The sequence below is a fragment of the Podarcis erhardii genome (genome assembly GCF_964252035.2).
Source record: "Podarcis erhardii genome assembly, chromosome: 7".
NCBI lineage: Eukaryota > Metazoa > Chordata > Lepidosauria > Squamata > Lacertidae > Podarcis > Podarcis erhardii.
The window spans coordinates 42,791,778-42,812,584 of record NC_138511.1 but is presented as its reverse complement, the minus strand read 5'-3'; the positions used below and the strand labels follow the sequence as shown (position 1 = coordinate 42,812,584).

Below are 20,807 nucleotides of genomic sequence, written 5' to 3'. Positions count from 1 at the left end.
GTAGCCATACCATGAAAAAGTTGAAGAAAAGCCCCCTCTTGCTAGTAAGATGTCTCCCAGGTAAGAGAAATAACTTGGATAAGAGCGTAAGAATAAGCTTGCTGTATCTGACCAGTGACCCATCTACTCCAGCATTCTGCCTCTGACAATGGACGGAGAACATAGCCATTGATAGCCTTATCATCCATGATGTCTATAATCCTCTTTTAAAATCATCCTTGTTGGTGGTCCTCACTGCCTCTTGTTGGATGCAGTAGATCAACCCCAACAAGGTGTCCTCCGAAGTGGCCTATTTACTTGAGCTTGGTTCTACTTCCTTACAAAAGAACTAGCTAGGGCAGCTCAGAGGGACGATTAAAAATGGGAGATTAAACCACGAGAGTGGATCAGAACTAAAATCAGTATTTTGTCTATTCAGAGTCCGTATCAGATTACAGGTGCTTGTCACACAAAGACTGAATCTGGGATCTTCTGCCTGCAGAATACCTGCTCTTCAGCTAAGTCCCTTTACTGGATGGTACTACTTTAGTCTGCAGGTGGAGCTGCATATTTAAATGCCCCTTTAAAAATCCCTTTAGTGCAGTAGGTTAGCATGTCAGGGAAACAGCTAGGTTAGTAATCTCTGATCTGTGTTCATGGAGGGCTTCAAAAAAAACCTGAAAAAGGTAACAGAGATATTAAAAACCCAGTCACCAATTTGCTGTCCAAAGTGGCATAGTCCAGAAATAACTGCATTTCATGGTTTTTTTATGTTCATGCAACTTGACCTCTTAAAGGAGGTAGATTAGCCCAGAGAGAAATCCACAGCCAATGCTTTTGTTGTGGGTTTAGTTTAATCAGTTGGATCTTTTATTTTATTAAAAAATATTAACTTACAAACATTACCACAAATGGCATCTCTATTCACATACAAATTTAATACAAAAAAAAACCCTTTTCACTCTACTTATTTCAACTTCTGCCCATTTATTACTCCTTTAGGATACAATCCCCAGGAACATTTCTCCTTTGCAGTTCTCTTACACAAGAGAACTTCCCAGGGGATTTATTGTTTTTCTTATCCCTTTAGGACTTGAAGTTGCATCTTTTCACTTGCCAAAATCAAAAGGTCATGTTTTTCACCCTGTAAAGGTGACCTGCAGCCACCCCCAGGTACCACACTTCTTGGAATTGCAGTGCTTGAGGAAAAGATTAGTAGAATGAATTATGGAATTTAACAGATGTTTCTTTTAGAATTTGCTGGCTACTGTAAAAACACTAAATGTGAAATATAAATTTAGTTAAGATGTGAGCTAGACTGTCCATTCCGGATAACAGTGCAATTCAGAAAACAAGGTGATAAGTTTCGCCCATATGAACAACTTTCAAGGTTTGAGGTTTTTAAAATTATTCTTATTGTTTTGATCTGGCAAGTCCTATTACTTCAGGGTTGCAGAAAGCTGTTTTAGTATTTATCATTTCATTGGGATTCTTTTGGGCTGGAATGAAAACAGTCTAAACAGAGATAAATAGTAGATGAGTGCAATAGTAAAAAAACTCATTTAAATAGGCAATAGGTTAACTTCAAATAAGCTTTTCTTAAATTAGTTTTAAAAGGAGGATATGATAGGAAAGAAATGCAAGACATGCAAGGCAGACAGGAATAAAGAGGCCCTGCTGCCTCCTCCACTACACTACCCCTTGGTGGTTCTCTTCCCAGCCCACCAAAATCCACACAATTTCCTTCATTTGGCCTCCACAGCTCCTCCCAAGCTGGGAAGAGAATGGAATTTAAAAATGCTCAGATTAGACCCATCGGCTTAAGCTCAAGCAGGTAGCAAAGGTGTACAAAACTGGCCCACCATTTTGAGTTACACCTTCATCACAAGCCCATGTAAAAGAAAGTGGTTCTACACAACTAGGCAGAATGGGGTGCAAAGGTGAAAAGTATTACACAAAGACACCTAAGGCTGATGAGAGCATCACAACACACCTGCCCTGCAAACTTAATCCAGTTTTTTAAAAAATAAATATATATACAATTAATGGCTTTGGCCAAGGAACCTTGGGAAGCACAGAAGTTGGAAGAACAGGACTTGGGATCTAACTGTATTTGTTTGCGATCATATGAGAGGGTGAGCAGAAGGACCATGATATAGTTAACTCAGCTTACGATTCATAGCATAGACACTCCTTTAGATGCAACGGTGAGGAAGGGGTGGGGAGAGGAAGAGCAATGGAAATAGATGCCCTAGTTGCAAGACTTGTTCATTACTAGCATGCCAGTTGTTTGTTTCTCTATGTAAGAGTTGGATCTGGCCTCTTTCAAAGGAAACAAGTCCTCATTTGGGTTTGGGTGTTGTACATTTAAAACACCTACCAGGATGCTACTTAGTCCCCTTCTGAAGCCATCCCTAGAGTCAAATGCTTACCAAGAAAATCAACAGGATAATACAGCATGCCAAGAATCACGGAAAGGGTGGCAGAGAGAAGTGGGGTGGTTTCCAGACCCTACCAGAGTTCTAATTTTCTACCCACCAAGAGAAAATTCAAATGAAGCTCTAAACGATGACATATAAATTTGGGGGGAAAGTCATTTTTTGCACCCATTGGGCCACTCTAGCATTTCTTTTTCCCTTGCCCAAGAAGGAGATACCCTGTGTCTTGTCTGGAAGACTGGCATAGAAGTTCAACGCTTGCAAGTCACTCTCACAGGATAACAAAGGAGAAATATTCTTTGGGCAGATCCACTTGCTTTTGCTCCCCTGTTCCGGTCCAAGTTGAGTCCTGGCTTGGGTCACCTTGTCCCACTGCCTAGTAAGGCATGTACCAAGGAGAAAGTCTTCCACGGCCCCTGGAGAAAAACACACACACACACACACACACACACACACACACACACATTGGCCATGGCAAAAGTTAGCCCAGGTGTTTCACCACCCCATCCCTGGCCTAGGCATCATTTACTCAAATGAATAAAATAAAATATTGAATTATTAAATTGAAGAGGCGCTTTGCCTAATTTTATGCTGGTGCCAACGAAAGAAACAAGGGGGGGCAGGTGCGGAGAAAGTGGGGGAGGGGGATAGTTGCCCTGCCCCCGGCAGTCCCTTATAGTAGGGATGGGGAGCATTCTTCAGGCGGAAGGCCACATTCACTCATGGGCAACTTTCCGGGGGCCGCATTCAAGGGTGGGCAGGGCCAGATTAACAATGGGTGGAGCAATGGATGTGACTCTTACCTTAACATCAATGTAGGCTACATTCTAGCCATGCTAGTATCAGAGATTTCTACCTGCACAAACACCCCTGTCTCCATCTTTGCAGCCTAGAGGCGTCATCACAGGTAAGCATTCAAAGATGGGAGAGCAAGGCGAGGGGTGTGGCCAGAGGAGAATCCCAAGGGCCAAATAAAGAGTCTTGGAGTGCTGCATTAGGCCTCTGGGGCTGAGGTTCTCCACCTCTGCCCTATAGATTACCCCCGAATGAATGCAGCCCTTAACAGAACCCTTGCCTATGATATATTTTGCTCTTCCACAATCCACCCAACCCTTTGTTGCAGAACTGTAGGCCTCCCTTATATGAACTTCCCTTTCCCAACACCCCAACTCCAGGATGCTGTCCCCAAAAAACCACCTAAAATTAAGAAATGCATACAAAATGGAATGGAGGAGGTCAGGAGAAGCAAAGGGAACTGGGAGGAGAAAAGGAATTTCTTGAGACTCTATAAGCCAATCTAGATGTGTAAATGCATCAACTCAGCCTCTAAGGGTGTTCTGCCTTTCCTTCATATAAGCCACTTGCTCATTAGCTACAAGAGCCATCCATCACTGATAGACTTGATTCCCAGTGGCCTTGTCAAACTGCATTCAGGGCCGTGGTCAGCTGGAGCTATGCACAAAGCTGTGTATATTCTATGCTGTGTGATCTCGGCGTACAAGTATGCTATTGTTTTACCGCTGCCAATGACACATAGCAAATTTCTAGCCCTTAATCTTAATAATGAAGCACACTGGGTGACTTTTGGACAGTCACTGGCAGGTTGCTGTGAGGATAAAATGGGGAGTTGGAAAACCATGTGTACCAGCTTGAGCTTGGAGGGAAAAGATGGCATATAAATGCAATGAATAAAAAAAATGATCTTTTGCCATTGCTATTTTTTCATACTGTTTAGTGTTTTTTTACTTAGGATTTGGTCTTTTAATGCTTAGGCACATTGGGTTCAGTTTGCTAAAGAAAACCGGGATCTAAATTATTAAAATAAACCCTTAGTTATCACAGTCAGTCCAGACTCTCAACAGCAGCAGAGAGGATTGACAATGGTGTATAGAGACAGCCCTAAACACAGATCCCTGTACTCAGACCGGCTTTTAGATCCTGCAAAAGACAGAAAAGTTGTTTTTTGGCTCATCTAGGGCAAAGGTGTCAAACCCCCACCCCCGAAATAACTTTGGGATGCTGAAAGTGCAAGCCAAGCCAGAGCAGCGCAAGTGACACACTCGCTCCCAGGGGCACTCCATGCCAGCTGCTCTTTCTGGGATACCAAGCTGACGGGTTGCTCATTTCTGTTCCTTCCGATATGGAAAAGAGAACTGCTGCCCATGGGCACCACTAAGGTGTCCAACTCCTTGTCTGCGTGCAGCTTACAGGCCCTGCTGGCCACGCAGATGCACAGGTGATGCTGAGCCAGCCTGACAGCAGCAGCACCCAGGAGCCAATGTGCTTCTAGTGGCAGATAGTGCTAGCATCTTATACTGTTCCCCAGAAAGATGGTATATAGCAGGAAGAGGTCCTCGGTTCTCCTTCAGTTCCTAGCCTTAGACATCCAGGGCTGGATGCAACTAAGTTGTTGCGCTAACAGAAACCAGCAGAATGAGTCCTGAGAGTGCTATGGGATTCTCCTCCACACACACACACACCTGCTCAGGAAAACCCTCTGGACAGCAATGGGGTGTGGGAAAAGAGGAGGGGAGAGTATTCCATCTGGCAAACAGAAATACTTGTATTGATGGAATGATAGCCTTACTGTGATGTTGGACTGGCAAGCACACTTTTGCTGTCCACTCACCTGTGCACCCTTCCACGTGGCCTTAAACGCTGCCCTCCACAGAAACTGGAGCGGCGAGGCAGAGCCCCCCGGCCATGGAAAGCACCCCGGGAACCACCCCGGTCCGTGGAGCTGATGCCTGGCATGTTGGTCCTCTTGGGCAACACCTGAAGCGAAGCAAAGACAACATGGTGCCACAAAATTAGCTCACATCACTTACAGCAGAGATGGGGAGCCTGCCCCCCGCTCCAGGCGTTATTTCACTACACTGCCCATCAGCCCTGACTGAGCCTTGTCCACGCTGGCTGGGCCTGATGGAAGGATCGAGTCCAACATCTGCAGAGGGTGCAAGTTTCCACATCCCTGGCTTTCCATCATGGGCTGGGATGTGAACACATGATGGGAGGCACCTTGAAATTTTGCACCAAAGTGAAACACTGGGCTGTAGGCTGTAGTTACATAGAATTGAAGTGAAAGGCCAGTTTGGAAAGCAACACACCCACATTTGGAAAGACACAGATAGGGAAGAGTATATAGGTACCCATAGACCAGTACTGTCTACTCTGATTGGCAGCAGCCCTCCAGGGTCTCAGGGAGAGAGAGGCCTTTCCCATCAGCGGCTTATGGGGAGATGGTGCCAGGGATTGGAATCTTCTGGATGCAAAGCAGGTCTTCTTCCCACTGAAATACAAGCCCCCACCCCCAAGGTAGGGTTCTGCATCCCCAGAGACCCCTCCTCTTCCCATGACACACACCTTGATGATACGGCCTCTGAAGGTGCTCTCGCCCAGCTCCACAGCAGCCTTCACAGAACTCTTGTCAGCAAACTCAATGTAGGCATACCTGCGGCAACAGGAGGAGCTGTGAAAGTCACCTGGGGCCAATTTGCAAGCTTCTGATGGGAGAAAGCTGCACTTGTTAATTCCCCCTGGGGCCACAATGGGAAGCAGATTTGTCCTCCTCATCGCATCTTTATGTGGGGTGCCCCCAGACAGTTTGAAAGACTGGCCATTTTGTGGTAAGGAAAGTGATGGCAAAATGCACTGGAAACTGTTAGGTAACACTATCTTTGATGCAACATCGCCTCCTCCACAAACAAATCAGGCTGAATGCTACCTCAATAGCCAGCATTGTCTTAGTGCAGGCATGTCCAATAGGTAGATTGTTAGATCTACCAGTAGATCACCGGATGGCTATGGTAGATCATTGGTAGATCACTGCCCCGCCAAGAAGCTCAAGAACTTCGGCTACCCTAAAAAAAGCTCAATGACTGTGACCTGAACCCCCCAAAAGGGGGTAGATCACTGTCAGTTTTTAACTCTCTGAGTAGATAGAAGTCTCTTGGGAGTTGGCCACCCCTGCCTTTGAGCGTCCCTGCAAACAAATTAGGATGAATCTACTATTTTGGAAAGTTGTGTGTCTCTTTGTTCTCTATGCATTTAGACACCTCTTAAGATACCATAACCAAATTTTGTGTGATAGTTTCCTGAGGTCAAAGAGCAGGTTTCTGTCTGTTTGTATACAAATGGATGCCGCTGTGAATCAAGATGGTGGACTGAACCCTTCAAAAGTGCACTGATTTTAACCCACTGATATCAAAACTACATTGATTTTTTGGTTCCCATGCAACGCTGGGTATGAGGCTTTTAGTGCTTGATAAACAAGCCTTCTGGAAGCACTCTTCATCTCAATGACTTGCTGGAGCAATACAAAACCTTCAGAAAGACACGATGGCCACTCAGCCATTTACAATCTGCACTGCCAGGAGTGGAGAGACAGAGAGGAACATGTCTGATCCAGAGGGTCACCCTCAGGGGTCAGACTCACTGGGCACCTGGCAAGACCCACACCCACATGGCCATGTTGCTCATGGCTGATCCCCAGAGCCCTGCCACGTGCAGGATGATTGCTTTCTTCATCTTGGCTTGTTTCATCTGGCCTCCCGTGAGCCATGAGATGAGCAAAGAGGAGGAGTCAGTCCCCCCCCCCCCCCAGTCTGCATTCGCTCTGGCATGGCACCTGGCCCATCCATCTACCTGGCCCTCAAGAGAGGCAGGCACCCCATCCTTCAAAACCACCCCCCTTCCCCACCATCAAATCACTTGCCCTTTAGGATGACCGGAAAACTTGTCGCAGAGGATAGTAACTCTGTTGATCTGACCGCAGCTGTTGAAATGGGACTCCAGCTCTTCTGCGCTTCCACCATAATCCACCTATAAAGATCACATCACATGTGTCCAGACTTCTGCCCCACTGCCCAACGATTCAGGGAAGAGGCAGAGGCTAGTGGGGAAAGCATCTGCTTTTGGTGGAGGGTCCCTAGTTCAATCCCTGGCATCTCCAGCTAGAACTGGGGGTGTCCCCTTGTCTGAAACCCTGGAGAGCTGCTGCCAGCCAGAGTGGACAATATTGAACTTGGTGGTGATGAATTCAAATCATATCCTGCCCTTCTTCTCCCAGAGGAGCACATCAACAACAAAACAATTTTGGAGTAGGGGGAAACCATTCTAAAATCAGTTCTCAGGGCTGCCAGGAACACTGCCTTTCAGACATCAAATGCCTGGGTCAACAGCAATGTTTTTGATTTCCTCCTGAAAATCAGTAATAAGGGAGAGGAACACACCTCAACAGGGAGGGCATTCCACAAATGGGGAACCGCCACCAAGAAGGCGTGACAGAGCAGCCCACAATGGACTGACTCAGTATGTTCTTATGAGAGTACACAGTGATTTAGAAAGATCAGCAAAGCCTCTGCAGCAAGAGAATACTTAACCACATGCTGGGGACGTATCAGGTCCTAAAAGCCCCCTTCCTCCTGCCCTCTTCTAATTGCTGGGAGTTAACGTGTCTTAATTTTTGGAAGACAGGTGCTGAAGCTCATGCCTGCCAATCACGACTGTTCTCGTATCCTAACCATGTGTTTTGCGGTCAACTGGTTGGCATCACAGCAACAAGGGGAGACTGTTCTGCAGGGTCTCTAGCCCAGACACTCAAGGCTGCTCCAGGTCCCTTGAAGCCCCATTTCACTTACATTTCCCACGTAGACAGAGCGCTGGTCAACTTCCATTTTTTCCTGAGTTGCCCGAGGCAAACCAAGTCCTGTGGAAGGGGGGAGGAGGAGACCTCATGGGAATCATGGTATGCCAGAGGAGGTTGACCTGTGTCTCTTCAGAGGTTACTAGACTCCAGCTCCCATCTTCCTTGACCACTGTCCTGCCCGGCTGGGGCTGATGGGAGTTGGAGTTCAGTTTCTGAGTTTTGAGAACCTGCTTTTGAGTTCTCAGCCCTTTGAAATAAGACCACACACAAAAAAAGAATACATTGGTATCTCACCTGTTTCGAAAGGAGTTAAAGGCAGGGCATATGGCCTCCTCCATTTTAACATCAAAACGACCCTGCAAGGAAGGTCTGCCTGAGCATAAGTAGTGGCTAGCCTTCATGGCTGAGTGAGGATCTGAATGCAGCTCTCCCCTGTCATTCCACCAGACTATTAGCCACTGCAGCAAGCTGGCTTTCGTGACTTGTAAAGGTAAAGGTAAAGGTACCCCTGCCCGTGCAGGCCAGTCGTGTCCGACTCTAGAGTTGTACGCTCATGTCACTTAAGAGGCTGGAAGCCAGCGCTGTCTGGAGACACTTCCGGGTCATGTGGCCAGTGTGACAAAGCTGCTCTGGTGAGCCAGCACCAGCGCAGCACACGGAAACGCCGTTAACCTTCCCGTTATAAAGCAGTACCTATTTATCTACTTGCACTTAAGAGTGCTTTCGAACTGCTAGGTGGGCAGGAGCTGGGACCGAAAGACAGGAGCTCACCCCGTTGCGGGGATTCGAACCGCCGACCATACGATCGGCAAGTCCTAGGCACTGAGGTTTTACCCACAACGCCAGCCTTTTCATGCCTTGTAGTGTCCTCAGAATACCTGTCCATGCAGTCTTGAGGTCCAGAAAGTCAAGGATGCAAATTTACAGAAGTTATACTTAACACAGCTTCTTTTCTAAAAGCCTTTGCCAGCCTAGTAACCTCCATTTCTTTTGGATGACAACTATCATCATCCCCAGCAGTGCCCTTCCCACTTGCGATTCCCAATGGATCTAGGTACTGTTCAAAGGAACAACCCAGGCTCTGCCCAAAGACTTGCAACTTAATATGCCCAGTTATGACTCCCTTTCTCCATTCACTTGCAGGTACTTGAGGTGGCATTGCCCAATGCTACAAGGTCTTCTGGGGCACACATATCTTTTGGCATCACACAGTGAAGCCGCTTGGGATAACGGCATGCTGCTGTCAGCCAACCCTTAAAACACACATGAAAACCGTACCTGCCTCTGATCTCATGATGAGGTTCTTTGCTTCGGCCTGCAGCTCCTGCAGCCACTCCTCCTCCTTCTCCATCTCACGGACCTTGGCCTTGATGGCCTCCAGTTCCTGCATAGCGAGATTGGGGGAGGAGGCAATAAGAGAGGTGCACAGGGTTGTGTTGAAGGAGCACAGCAGAGTAATCAGCCCATCCTCAGCCAGCTTCTGTTCAAGGAGGGAATGAGTGAGACTCCTGTGCAAAACCTGGCTGCCCATTCTGACTGGGAAGCCCAGGCTTCTAGACCTTCAATTCCAAAGCTCTTTGCAAACTTAAAAGTTCCACTGTTGGTTAAATAGATTGGAGTGCATGTGTGCATGTGCATGCACACAACTTTGTAAGGCTCAGCAGAAGTGGAGATGGTTTGCTGTTTGCCACCTGAGTCAGTTAACCCAACCAGCTTACCCAGCTGCACAGACAGCTTCTCAGCATATATTTCTGGCTCCAATGAAACCATGTTGCAAGAAAGCACCCTTGAAGCTGGTCCCTTTTGGATTTTATTTTGTTTTTTTTTTTACTTATTTAAGCTTAGCAACCATAAATCCACCATTCACCAAAATTGATCACAGGCTGACTTCACAACAAATCAGATATACGTAAAAGCAAATATAAAAGATGCAGCCAGATCAACAATACTTTAAACATGTACTTTAGATGCCTGAAAAACAAGGGCTCTATCCATCCCCCAGATCACCCTTCACCCACCTGGTACACTCCAGTTGTTTTGGACTACAACTCCCATCACCCCATGTCAGCACTGATGGGAGTTGTAGTCCAAAATATCTGGAAAGCACACAATTGTCGAGTGCTGACCTAGATTAAAGCAGCATTGGTGTCAGACAAACCTCCCAGTAGAGGGTATACTAAAACTGGGGCAGCACAGCTGAAAAAGCCCATATCCTCATTGATTTTGCACAGCACACCTTACCGTACCTTAATGCCATCCTATAAAGATCAGGCTCAACCAGTAACTCTCCAGCTGTTGCTGCTACTACACCTCCCATCAACCATGACCACTGGCCATGCTGATTGGGGGGGGGCGTGATGGGAGTCCAAGCATCTGGAGGGCCACAGCCTTCAAGTCATCCCTTAGAGTAGGGTTTCCCGAACTTGGGTCTCCAGCTGTTTTAGGACTACAGTTCCCATCAGCCCTGACCGCTAGTCCTGTTAGCTAGGGATGATGGGAGTTGTAGTCCAAAAAATAGCTGCAGACCCAAGTTTGGGAAACTCTGCCTTAGAGGCTCTTTCTGTTATTGTTTCTCCTGCCCCAAAAGAAGCCAACATGGTGCCTTCCAGATGTTGCTGGATGACAATTCCCGTCATCCCTGGCCATGCTGGCTGGAAAAGATTTAGGTGTCCAACAACATATGGGGGCAACCACAGTCCAAACTCACAGGGTCTTCCACTTCCAGGAGCTCCTTTCTATCTCCTTTCAGAGGACTCAGCTTGGTCTCTTCTTCCAGGTGCTTCTGCCAAGCTGAGATTTCAGTTGCATCCCAGGGGGAATTGGCAGTGGCTAGAGACGGAGGGTTCTGCCACCAGGATTCAGCGTCAGGGAACTGGGGGCTTAGGGAGGAAAAAATAAGCACCAAAAGTGAGCTGGAGCTCTAAAGCAACTGGGAATTTACACAGACTCATCCAGCCTTTGCCCCCCCCCCGTGTTTTCCTTCATGTGTTTTGGACTATGACTCCCATCAGCCCCAGGACACAAAAACGTAAAGCACAGAAATTTGTGCCCATGGCATGCGGGCTTAGCAGCTGGGCTAATTCAATTCTTTCTAACCACAGACACTTACAGCAAGAGGAGGAAACCTGTGGCCCTCCAGATGTTGCCAGACTACAGCTCCCATCATCCCTGGCTGCTCAGGCAGTTGGGAGTTGGCATCCAGCAGCCTCTGGAGAGTCACGGATGTTCTCCACCCCTGACTTAAAGCATAGTCCTAAGATTCCTCAGGGATGTGGGTGGCGCTGTGGGTTAAACCACAGAGCCCAGGACTTGCCGATCAGAAGGTCGGCGGTTCAAATCCCCGCAATGGGGTGAGCTCCCGTTGCTTGGTCCCTGCTCCTGCCAACCTAGAAGTTCGAAAGCATGTCAAAGTGCAAGTAGATAAATAGGTACCCCTCTGGTGGGAAGGTAAACGGCGTTTCCGTGCACTGCCCTGGTTCGCCAGAAGCGGCTTAGTCATGCTGGCCACATGACCCGGAAGCTGTAAGCCAGCTTCCTCAGCCAATAAAGCGAGATGAGCGCCGCAACCCCAGAGTCGGTCACGACTGGACCGAATGGTCAGGGGTCCCTTTAGCTTAAGATTCCTTACTCATCATAGCTAAGCCCCACTGAGTTCAATATGGCATATTCTCCAGCACGCACATAGGACTGCAGCCTTTATGTGAAGCAGAGCCAGAGAGGGGTGAAGGGGGCAGAGTATATATCTAAGGGACCTGAGGCAAAGCAATAAATGACATCCTTCTTCTCCCAGCCCCCAGTCTAGTCTGCCTGAGGCAGAAAATCTCACAAGTGACTCCCATCTTCCCTGGCAATAGAAGCAGAATGATAATAATAAAGTTAATAACGTGCAATTTGCTGCCCTTTCATGACATACATAAATCAGATCCCTAAGGCAAGCTCTTCACGCTCTCTATTGGTAGAACAGGTTCCCAGGAACCAAGTTAGAGGCACAGGGGAGCTTCAGGGATGGAGTGTGGGGGGGGGGGGTGAGTGAAACTGTGTGTGTGTGTGTGTGTGAGAGAGAGAGAGAGAGAGAGAGAGAGAGAGAGGTGTGGAGGGGGCTGAGTATATATCTAAGGGACCTTTTTCAGGCTGAGGGTCACATCCCCTTCCAGGGACCACATGCTAGTGGAGGGCGGGGCAGAGGAAAAAGTGGATGGTGCAACAAATGTAAATTTTACCTTCATACAGTGTGCTAGTTTCTAAACACACTCACATACTGCTCTTTCTCCTCCATCCAGGCAAGCAAGAGGCCTTACCAGAGATCAAGGACATATTACCGCTCAGCAAAAACACTTGAAGAGGGAGGAGAGCAGGGTGGGTGAGCGTTGTGGGTGTGTAGCTCCGAAGACTCACTTGGGCAGCTAAAGAGGGGGGCTCTTTTGGCCCCCAAATACGAGGCTTCCCATCCCCATTATAGCAGGATACACCCATCTTTAAAAGACACCCCTATTTTGTAAAAAGGAATATACCGTATGTACAGGGAGCAAGATGACGTTTGAGTTCAGAAGGAAGGAAGCAGAACACTCCAGCAGAGAAATTCAAGGGAAATGGGAGTTTTGCAGGTAAAAAGCCAGCTAATTTGGGGGAACCAGATACCCCAGAGAGCACCAGCCTTCCTTTCTTTTGGCAGGGACCATGGTTAGAAGCAGCACCTCACAGTCACCTTTTAAATGTCCACAAATGCTTGCTTTCCCATAATAAATATGCTTGCTTTTAAGGTGCCACAATGGAGTTTGCTGCTTTGGGATGCAAAAAGCACCAGAAGCCCCTAGTCCCTCCTGTACACCTTTCTCAAGTTCTTTCTCCCAGCTGGCAGGGAGGACCTTGCCCCCACCAGGCCCTGGCCCCACCCATCCTGAAACCAAGAAAGAGGCTTACAGAGCTTCAGACCCACTCAAGCGTCTCGCTCCCTCTTTATAATTACCTTGCCCCAAGTCCAAACATTGCTGCTCACTCACACCCTTTTTTGGAAGCAAGTCCACTTCTGTTTTATCTCACGTTAAGGAAGAGGCTCAGGCCAGTCTGGAAGAAGCAACAGGTGAAGAAGGTTTCTGGCCTTCCATTTGATACATCAACAGCCAATCAGATGCAGAGTTTGAGCCCCTGGAGGTGGGGCTAGCTACCTTGATAGGGCAGAGAAGAGAAAAACACCTCCTGAATCCTGACAGCCAATTCAAGGTCAGTTTTATTGGTCTGTTTAAAGGGACTTCTCAATTGCATTTAAACATCTCCAAGCGATATACAAAAATGCAACACAAAAGCAGAGAGTGTTTGCAGCTCTGGTTAAACTGACACACTTTCACAGATTCAAAGAAGGCAGGCAAAGGCAAGTTAGATTCTCAAGAAGCTGGGAAAACTTTGTGGACTACAGCAGAAGATATGGGACGCTGCCAATTATGACATAAGAGTTTACATTATTTTAATTAGCTAAGATAATACAGCATGAGAGTTTCTGGGGAAAGCATTTGTTTGAAATGTCGATCCAGGCTATTTATAAATACCTCCAAATATCAAGTGTGTGTGTGTGTGTGTGTGTGTGTGTATTTGACTGATAGTTTTTTCAAATAAATAAAGATAAGTTTTTATATAAAAAAGACACAAATACAGAGATACAACATAAAAATTAATAAATGCAGCATATTATTAAAGAAACAGTCTGCACTAAGAAACAGACAAGGTGGTCCCTGGCCTCTTCAGTAGCTGCAGCTTTTGAAGCTGGAGTCAATTGGGGCTCCGCCCTCCAGGGCTAGGTGGAAAAAGGCTTGCAAGGCAGGGAGCAGGTCCCCCAGAACTCACAGTCAATATGGGGCATAGTTTGTTATAATCTTAGGCCTGTGGAGCTCCCTGCCGCACAAGGCTGGTTAAGAAGAGAGTTTGGATTTGATATCCCGCTTTATCACTACCCGAAGGAGTCTCAAAGCGGCTAACATTCTCCTTTCCCTTCCTCCCCCACAACAAACACTCTGTGAGGTAAGTGAGGCTGAGAGACTTCAAATAAGTGTGACTGGCCCAAGGTCACCCAGCAGCTACATGTGGAGGAGCAGGGAAGCAAATCTGGTTCACCACATTACGAGTCCACTGCTCCTAACCACTACACCACACTCGCTCTGTTAAGATGTGTCCCTTTGTTTATAGATGGGACTTGGCTGGTTTTACTCATAATAATGGTCATGGCTTTGCATGTGTATGCTGATTTAAAGTGTTTAAAGTGTTATGGGGTTTTGGGGGTATTGGGGAATGGTAGTACCTCTGGCAGGGGACATGTGCTCTTTCTGGTGCACTTAGTTCTCACCTGAGGCTCCTGGAAGCATGTGACAGTGGCCACACCCCGGCTTCGACTGGCCAGCTAAACCAGGTGAGGGTAGCCTGTGGGTCTCACACCCTCAGTGAGTTAGAGACTTTCCCTGCATGCAAAGACAGGCTCTGGCAGACTGAGCGGACAACACCAATAGTGGGGCAAAGCGTTGAGAAGGCAGTTTCTGCACATGCTGTAGGGGGAAATGAGGGCAGATGGGGCTCGTCAACCTGGGAAGGTAGCCCATCTAGGAGAAGGAAAACTCTGATCCTCAACCTCTTCTGCCTTGTGGGATATCATCAGGAGAAGAAATGGCTAAGGAGTAAATGCTACACAAATCCAGAAGTGAAGCCCCTAAGGCAGTTAGATAGCAACTTGTACACCTCTTTCTGGCAGCTCCTGCAGCCAAGCTGGTGCCAAAAATATTGTTCTGCTTTCCTTTGGACCACATCACTGATGCCAAGATGCAGGTTTTGTTGTCTGGGCAGCCCAGGACCTCCATGCACACTGCTCAGGCTTGTTCCCCAGGGAGGTCACTTTGGTACTGCTAACACTGTGGTTTGACTTCACCCCCAGAGGTGCATTCCATTTCTTCTTGAGACACACGGACGCCAACAAATTGTTCTGGGGCTGATGGGAGTTGTTCTCCCAAACATCTGGAAAGCACCTGTTTGGAGTTCCCTGGAACTCATGGGTAATTCAATGAAACTGTTTGTCTGGAGATTCAGGGCAAATGGAAGTATTTCTTCACACAGTGCATAATTCATTGAAGGAGCTGTTTCTGCCAAGAGATGTGGCAATAGCCACTGGCTTACATGGCTTTAAAAGGGAATTAGACCAACTCTTTGAGGAGAAGGCGATCAGTGGCTATTTAGCATGGTTATATGAAACCTCTGTGTACAGTGGCAGTTTATCTCTAAGGAGCAGATGCTGGTGAGCCACTGTGGGAGAGGGCTATTTCTCTAATGTAACCTCCTTCTGGGCTTCCTAGAGGTGTCAGGTTGTCTGCTGTGAGATGCTAACTGAGACGGACCTTTAGGTTTCACCCAGCGGGGCTCTCTATGTTGATAGTCTAACTCCTCCCCTTTTAAAGTAATTCAGCGATCTCCAATTATTGTTCATGCTGCAGACAACAACATCTGGAGAGTAGCAGGTTCCCCATCCCTGGAGGAAGAGGAAAAGTGATCTATCAGCAGTTATTAGCCATGATAGCTCAGTGGAACCTCCACAGCCAGGGGTAGTATACATCTGATTACCAGTTGCTGGCAGTATCAACAGGATGCTTGCTTAGATGGGTCTTTGGCATGCGCCAGCGGGCTCCTTTTGTCTTTATGCAGGCCAACATTGCTATTCTCAAAGAATGGATGGAAGGCTTGAACTATTTTTCTACATTTTGGTTTCAAGACTGTCAACAATATTAGGCATGCAGGCTTGAGTTAAGGCCTGTTAAAGCCTAAAACAGCAGCAATAGCTACAGAAATGAACTATCACTTCATTGTAATGGCTCTGTAAATGATTAATTAAGATGAATACCAACGAATACCAACTTCCCCCCATTTTCTCTTTTGAATTCTTGCACATTCATTGGCACCTGGAGTTACTGGAGCCTGGGTTCCAGCTGGAGTGCCAAAGTTCCTCTGGTTCTTGTATTTATACAAATCTGACTACATCCTTATTGGTTGGTTGATTATATTTCAATCCCACCTTGCAAGGTAGGTTAGGCTGAAAGAGGTGACTGGCCCCAGGTCACCCAGTGAGTGTCATGCAGCTGAGTGGGATTTGAACCCGGATCTCTCAGGTCCATTTTGTTCTTTAAATTTTTTGGCAGAGTCGCTCTGGGAACAGTAGAAGGCCTAGCAGTTCGAAAGCATATCAGCGCAAGTAGATAATTAAGTACTGCTGCGGCGGGAAGGTAAACGGCGTTTCCATGTGCTCTGGCACTTGTTACAGTGTCCCGTTGCGCCAGAAGCAGTTTAGTCATGCTGGCCACATGACCCGGAAAGCTGTGGACAAACGTCGGCTACCTTGGCCTGAAAGCGAGATGAGCGCCACAACCCCATAGTCGCCTTGGACTGGACTTAACCGTCCAGGGGTCCTTTACCTTTTTGCCCTTTTTAAAGGGTGGGACAACTCTGGCTTGTGACCCAATCTTGGCCTAACATGGCCTTTCCCCCCAAGATCACATCCACCTCTCGATCAGCTGACATCACTTGGGAATTCTGCATTGGCTGTGCAGGTCACTTCCCAGCAGGGAACTGGTGCGGGCAGCCAATACATTCAGCTGATAAATAGGGGGTTGAATCCTGTTTGGTTTAAATTAAATTCAATCCTGCTCAATTCGGAAAAATGAATCAGTAAGGGATTTGCATGGCACTCCCTGCTAAAATGAAGGGGGGAACCCTTTGTTCCAGCAGCGCCTTGCTTCCTGTGCAGTGTTTTGAAGTCCCAACATCTGGACTTCAAAGCACCAAATCACCTGTGACATCAGGTAGTTGCCGACTTGCCAAAAAAGATCTGGCCTATGCACCCAAAAAGGTCACTCCATCCCCTAACTACTACACTAAGCAGGCTCTCACTTACTTAACGTGGCAGAAGGAAGAAGAAGCCCCCCCCCCAAAAAAAAACCCAGATCCGGTTGGGTGATATTAAATTTTGTTTATTACACGGATACAGAGTTAAGAACAGACGTAACCTGAATCATAATGTTTACATCTTTCACAGGTCAAACATACAGTACATTTAGAGAAAGCAGGAAACAGCGAGGGAGTCGGGGACAGCATGCCGAAACAAGAACAGAAAAACAACCTTCCTATCACATTGTTATTTCTCTGGAATGGCCACAGAAACCCACAAACACCAGGGGAAGATGATTGGGGGATGGGGTGGCGGGAGTCGGGGTGGGGAGTTAGGGTTTTATTTCCTAAAATTTTTGTTTTGTTTTAAATTTCTATTAATTCTCCTCTCTTTAAAACCTCTTTGCAAACACCCACACCCACGCGCACCCATTCCTGTCTGTACAAAGCCATGTCCTCCCCTCCCTCCTCTTCACAACACCCTCGGATTCAAGTATTGCACGGTTCTAAATGTGACACACGCTTCCCAAACACCCTGAGAATGGTGCTTTCCTCAGCCTGGCGGCTGCAGGGCTCACATGCAATGCCACCGGTCCGTTTTGTTTCTTAGTCTTTTGGCTGAGCTGCTCCAGGAACAGCAGAAGGCTCAAGAACGAGCCACTTCTGGTCCAGATGCTGCATCCCTTCTGGCCAAGAAAGGAGCCAGCCTCGGGACATACGCCAGCGAAAAGAATCAAGGAAAGGAGTCCTTTGGTTCCCCCAGAATTGCTTTGATTAGGTCATATCCACAAAATTTTGGTTGGCCTAATAAAGGTATTGCCCTAATATGGACTGTGTGAGTATATATATATATATATTTCTTTTCTCATAGCCAACAAGGCCACCTTAACTTTATTTATTTTTTAAAAAGAAATAAGCAAAGGCTGGCCAAGGTTGTGTATGCATTCTAGAAGGATTTGAACCAAGTTCTCCTCCATAACCACTCCTGAGCCTGGTATTATTATTATTATTATTTGGCTATAGAACTGTTAGAGCTGGAACAGTTCTCAGAATTTTGCCCATCTAATAATGAGGTTGAACAGAAAGTCTTTAAAGCTAGATTGGCCTTGCGTTTACCTTTCTGCGGGGCTTCTCTGTACCTCCGTTTCCCCTCTCCTCCCATTTGCTTCTAACTCTCAGAGCAAAGGCTTTCCCCCAAGAGACCGAGGACCAGTGATGATGATGATAATGACACCTTTATGTCTTAATGTGTGCCAAAAACATACCATGGGAAGAGCATCTGTTTCCAAGGCAATGTGGGTGACCTCAGGTCCTCCTTTCAGAGTCTGACCCCAAAAGCACCCTCGCTCAACACACTCAGAACACATCCTCCGGTTCCCACATTATATTTTCACATGAATTAAAACGTGGGGGGGACGGGACCCATCTTTTCAAAATATCCACCTGCATGATACATTATTTTTTTGGGGGGATCACATATACCACCATGCATATTGCTTGTCTCCTGCCTGTTTATACTGCGGATGAGGGGGCAAATTCGCAGTCTGGGCATTCGTATGGCAAACTGCATGGGAGGCAGGTGCTGTCGGTGGGAGGTGCTGAACATCTCATCACACCATCTCTTGGCAAGCAGAAGTAGAGAGGGGCATCAGTGGCAAATGAAGCACCACTGTTTGTCAATGGACCCGGTTTAGGAACATAGGAAGCTGCCTTAGACAAAGACCACTAGTCCATCTAGCTCAGTATTGTTCACAGTGCCTGGCAATGGCTCTCCAGGGTTTCGGGCAGGTGTCCTTCCTTGTCTGACCTGGAGATGCTAGGGATTGAACCTGGAGCATGTGCTCTGCGACTGAGCTATGGCCCTTCCCCATGTTGGTTGCTAGGGATGATGAAGCCTGCACACACACAAGAGACATTCAGTGCTTCGTTTCATGATGACCCTGGGACTGTATGTACAGAGCAGGTGAGGCCAAGTCAAGGGAAACAGCAGCTGGATGGTCTTTCTGGAACAACAGATGGATGGGACAGAAAATGAGACTCAGAGAGGAACCCAAAGTGATTATAGTCGGTGACCATGGAGAAATAGTTTTTTGTTCACCAGGTGGTCGGGCCTTCAAAATTTTGGAACTATCAGGGAAGGGAGGGAGGGAGGGACCAAAGTAGATTTTATAAGAATCAGCACCCAACCAAAGAGTGTGACCTCAAAAGACACCTGACATTTTGGTCAAAGGGAAAATTGGACTATCAACCCCCAATTCAAGAAGTTAAGAAGGATGATCAGTTGGCCTTGTTTCAAGACAAGTTGCCTCTTTTCCATGGAACTTTGGTGCCTTCAACTGGCAAGACAAAATTTCTCAAAGGTCACGAAAGGCACTGTGAGCCACAGGGTGAGTCACAGTATAATTCTGCATGTCTCAAGCCATTAACAAAATTAAACTGTAAAATGGTTGTGTGAATTGCATGCAGCCCGTCCAAAAGTCCATGTCTGACATAGACATCCAGTAGGTCAACACTTGCCGTTTGACCAACTTTGGTTGGGAACAACTTAAAGCATGCTGAAGGGGTTGAATTTGGAAGAATACAACAATGAAACTGAAATTAAAGGGAGGGCCTCTTAGAGAAAGCATCTTCACAAGGCATGCTAAGGATGGACCTGAAGTTTCCCATGGTTGTAAACTTTCCTTTCTGTTTAAAAATGTCTCTCTTCTACTTTCTACTTGGATTTACTTCTGGGTAAAGCATGCATAGGATTGGACTGTTAGCTTCATTTGTGTGAACACCCAAAGACTACTGGGAGAACATTTCAATGAAAGAAACCATTTCAGCTTGTTTTTCACCAATAATTCACCCTCCAACCACTTTTTTAAACCAATGGGCAAGTTTGGGCCAATGGACTTGAGGATGCTTCACAGACATTCAAGGCCATGCTCTCATAAAGACAGAGGATGGACTGCTCTGGCTTCCCACTCCTGTAAGTTACAAAGCCATCACACCAGTTAGTCCAAGAGTTAGTGATCTTCCTCTTTGCTTCTCTCCCTAACTTTGTCAGAAAAGAATTGACAGATGCTGGCAACCTCCTCACCTCTCACCTGGGACACCCATGGTCACATACCCATAATTAGAACCATGTGCTCTGTCTTAAATGACTTTGAAATAATTGCCACCTCCTGGCACCTTATTCAGTCTAATCAGAGTTAAGGGTATGACAGGGCGATTAAAAGGAATTAAGGAGCGTTCAGAAGAGCCTGGCTGCTGGATCAGGCCAGTGACTCATCTAGCCCAGCATCCTGTTCTTACAGTGGCCAATCAGATGCCCCTGTGGAAAATCTGCAAGCAGGACCTGAGCGCAACTCCACTCTCCTCACCTGTGGTTTCCAGCAACTGGCATTCAGAGGCCCTCTGCCTCCAACAGTGGTCTGTGCTACTATAAATCAGCAAATTGACAAAGGAGTAGCTTGGAGAAAACCACACCTGAGTGCAGAACCACCTGAAGAGGCTGTGCCTCCATCCATCGTCACCAAACAGCTTTTTCATGAAAGGTCTGAAGGTCCTAACTTAGGGTTCATCCACACTTCCTCTTGTCCCACTGCTTTTCCCTGAGGAAAACCACTCTTTAGCATTCACTTGGAGCAAACAGCAATTTGGGTTTTCTCCGGATTAATGTTTACTCTGATTTCGTGCTAAAGAGCAGGTTTTATCTAGGAAAGGAGTGGGGCAAGGGGAAAACTGCTTTTCTAGGTACAGGACAAGTGGAAGTGTAAACAAACCCTTAGGGTGCTACCAGAGAAGGACTTAATTTGCAAACAAGTCATGGAGATATTGCAAACCAGGTC

General features: G+C 47.0%; 1 protein-coding gene across 1 annotated transcript; it reads right to left on the bottom strand.

Annotated features, from left to right (window-relative positions):
* Nucleotides 1-114: 114 nt before the first annotated feature.
* PABPN1L (PABPN1 like, cytoplasmic) lies at nucleotides 115-13,420 on the bottom strand. Its single transcript, XM_081872085.1, has 8 exons — nucleotides 13,031-13,420; nucleotides 10,772-10,943; nucleotides 9,343-9,448; nucleotides 8,057-8,124; nucleotides 7,132-7,238; nucleotides 5,781-5,868; nucleotides 5,047-5,192; nucleotides 115-2,833 (listed from the first exon to the last, which is right to left on the bottom strand). Exons 1-8 carry the CDS (start codon nucleotides 13,048-13,050, stop codon nucleotides 2,794-2,796), a joined length of 747 nt encoding a protein of 248 aa, XP_081728211.1. The 5' UTR covers nucleotides 13,051-13,420; the 3' UTR covers nucleotides 115-2,793.
* Between the last annotated feature and the right edge of the window lie 7,387 nt (nucleotides 13,421-20,807).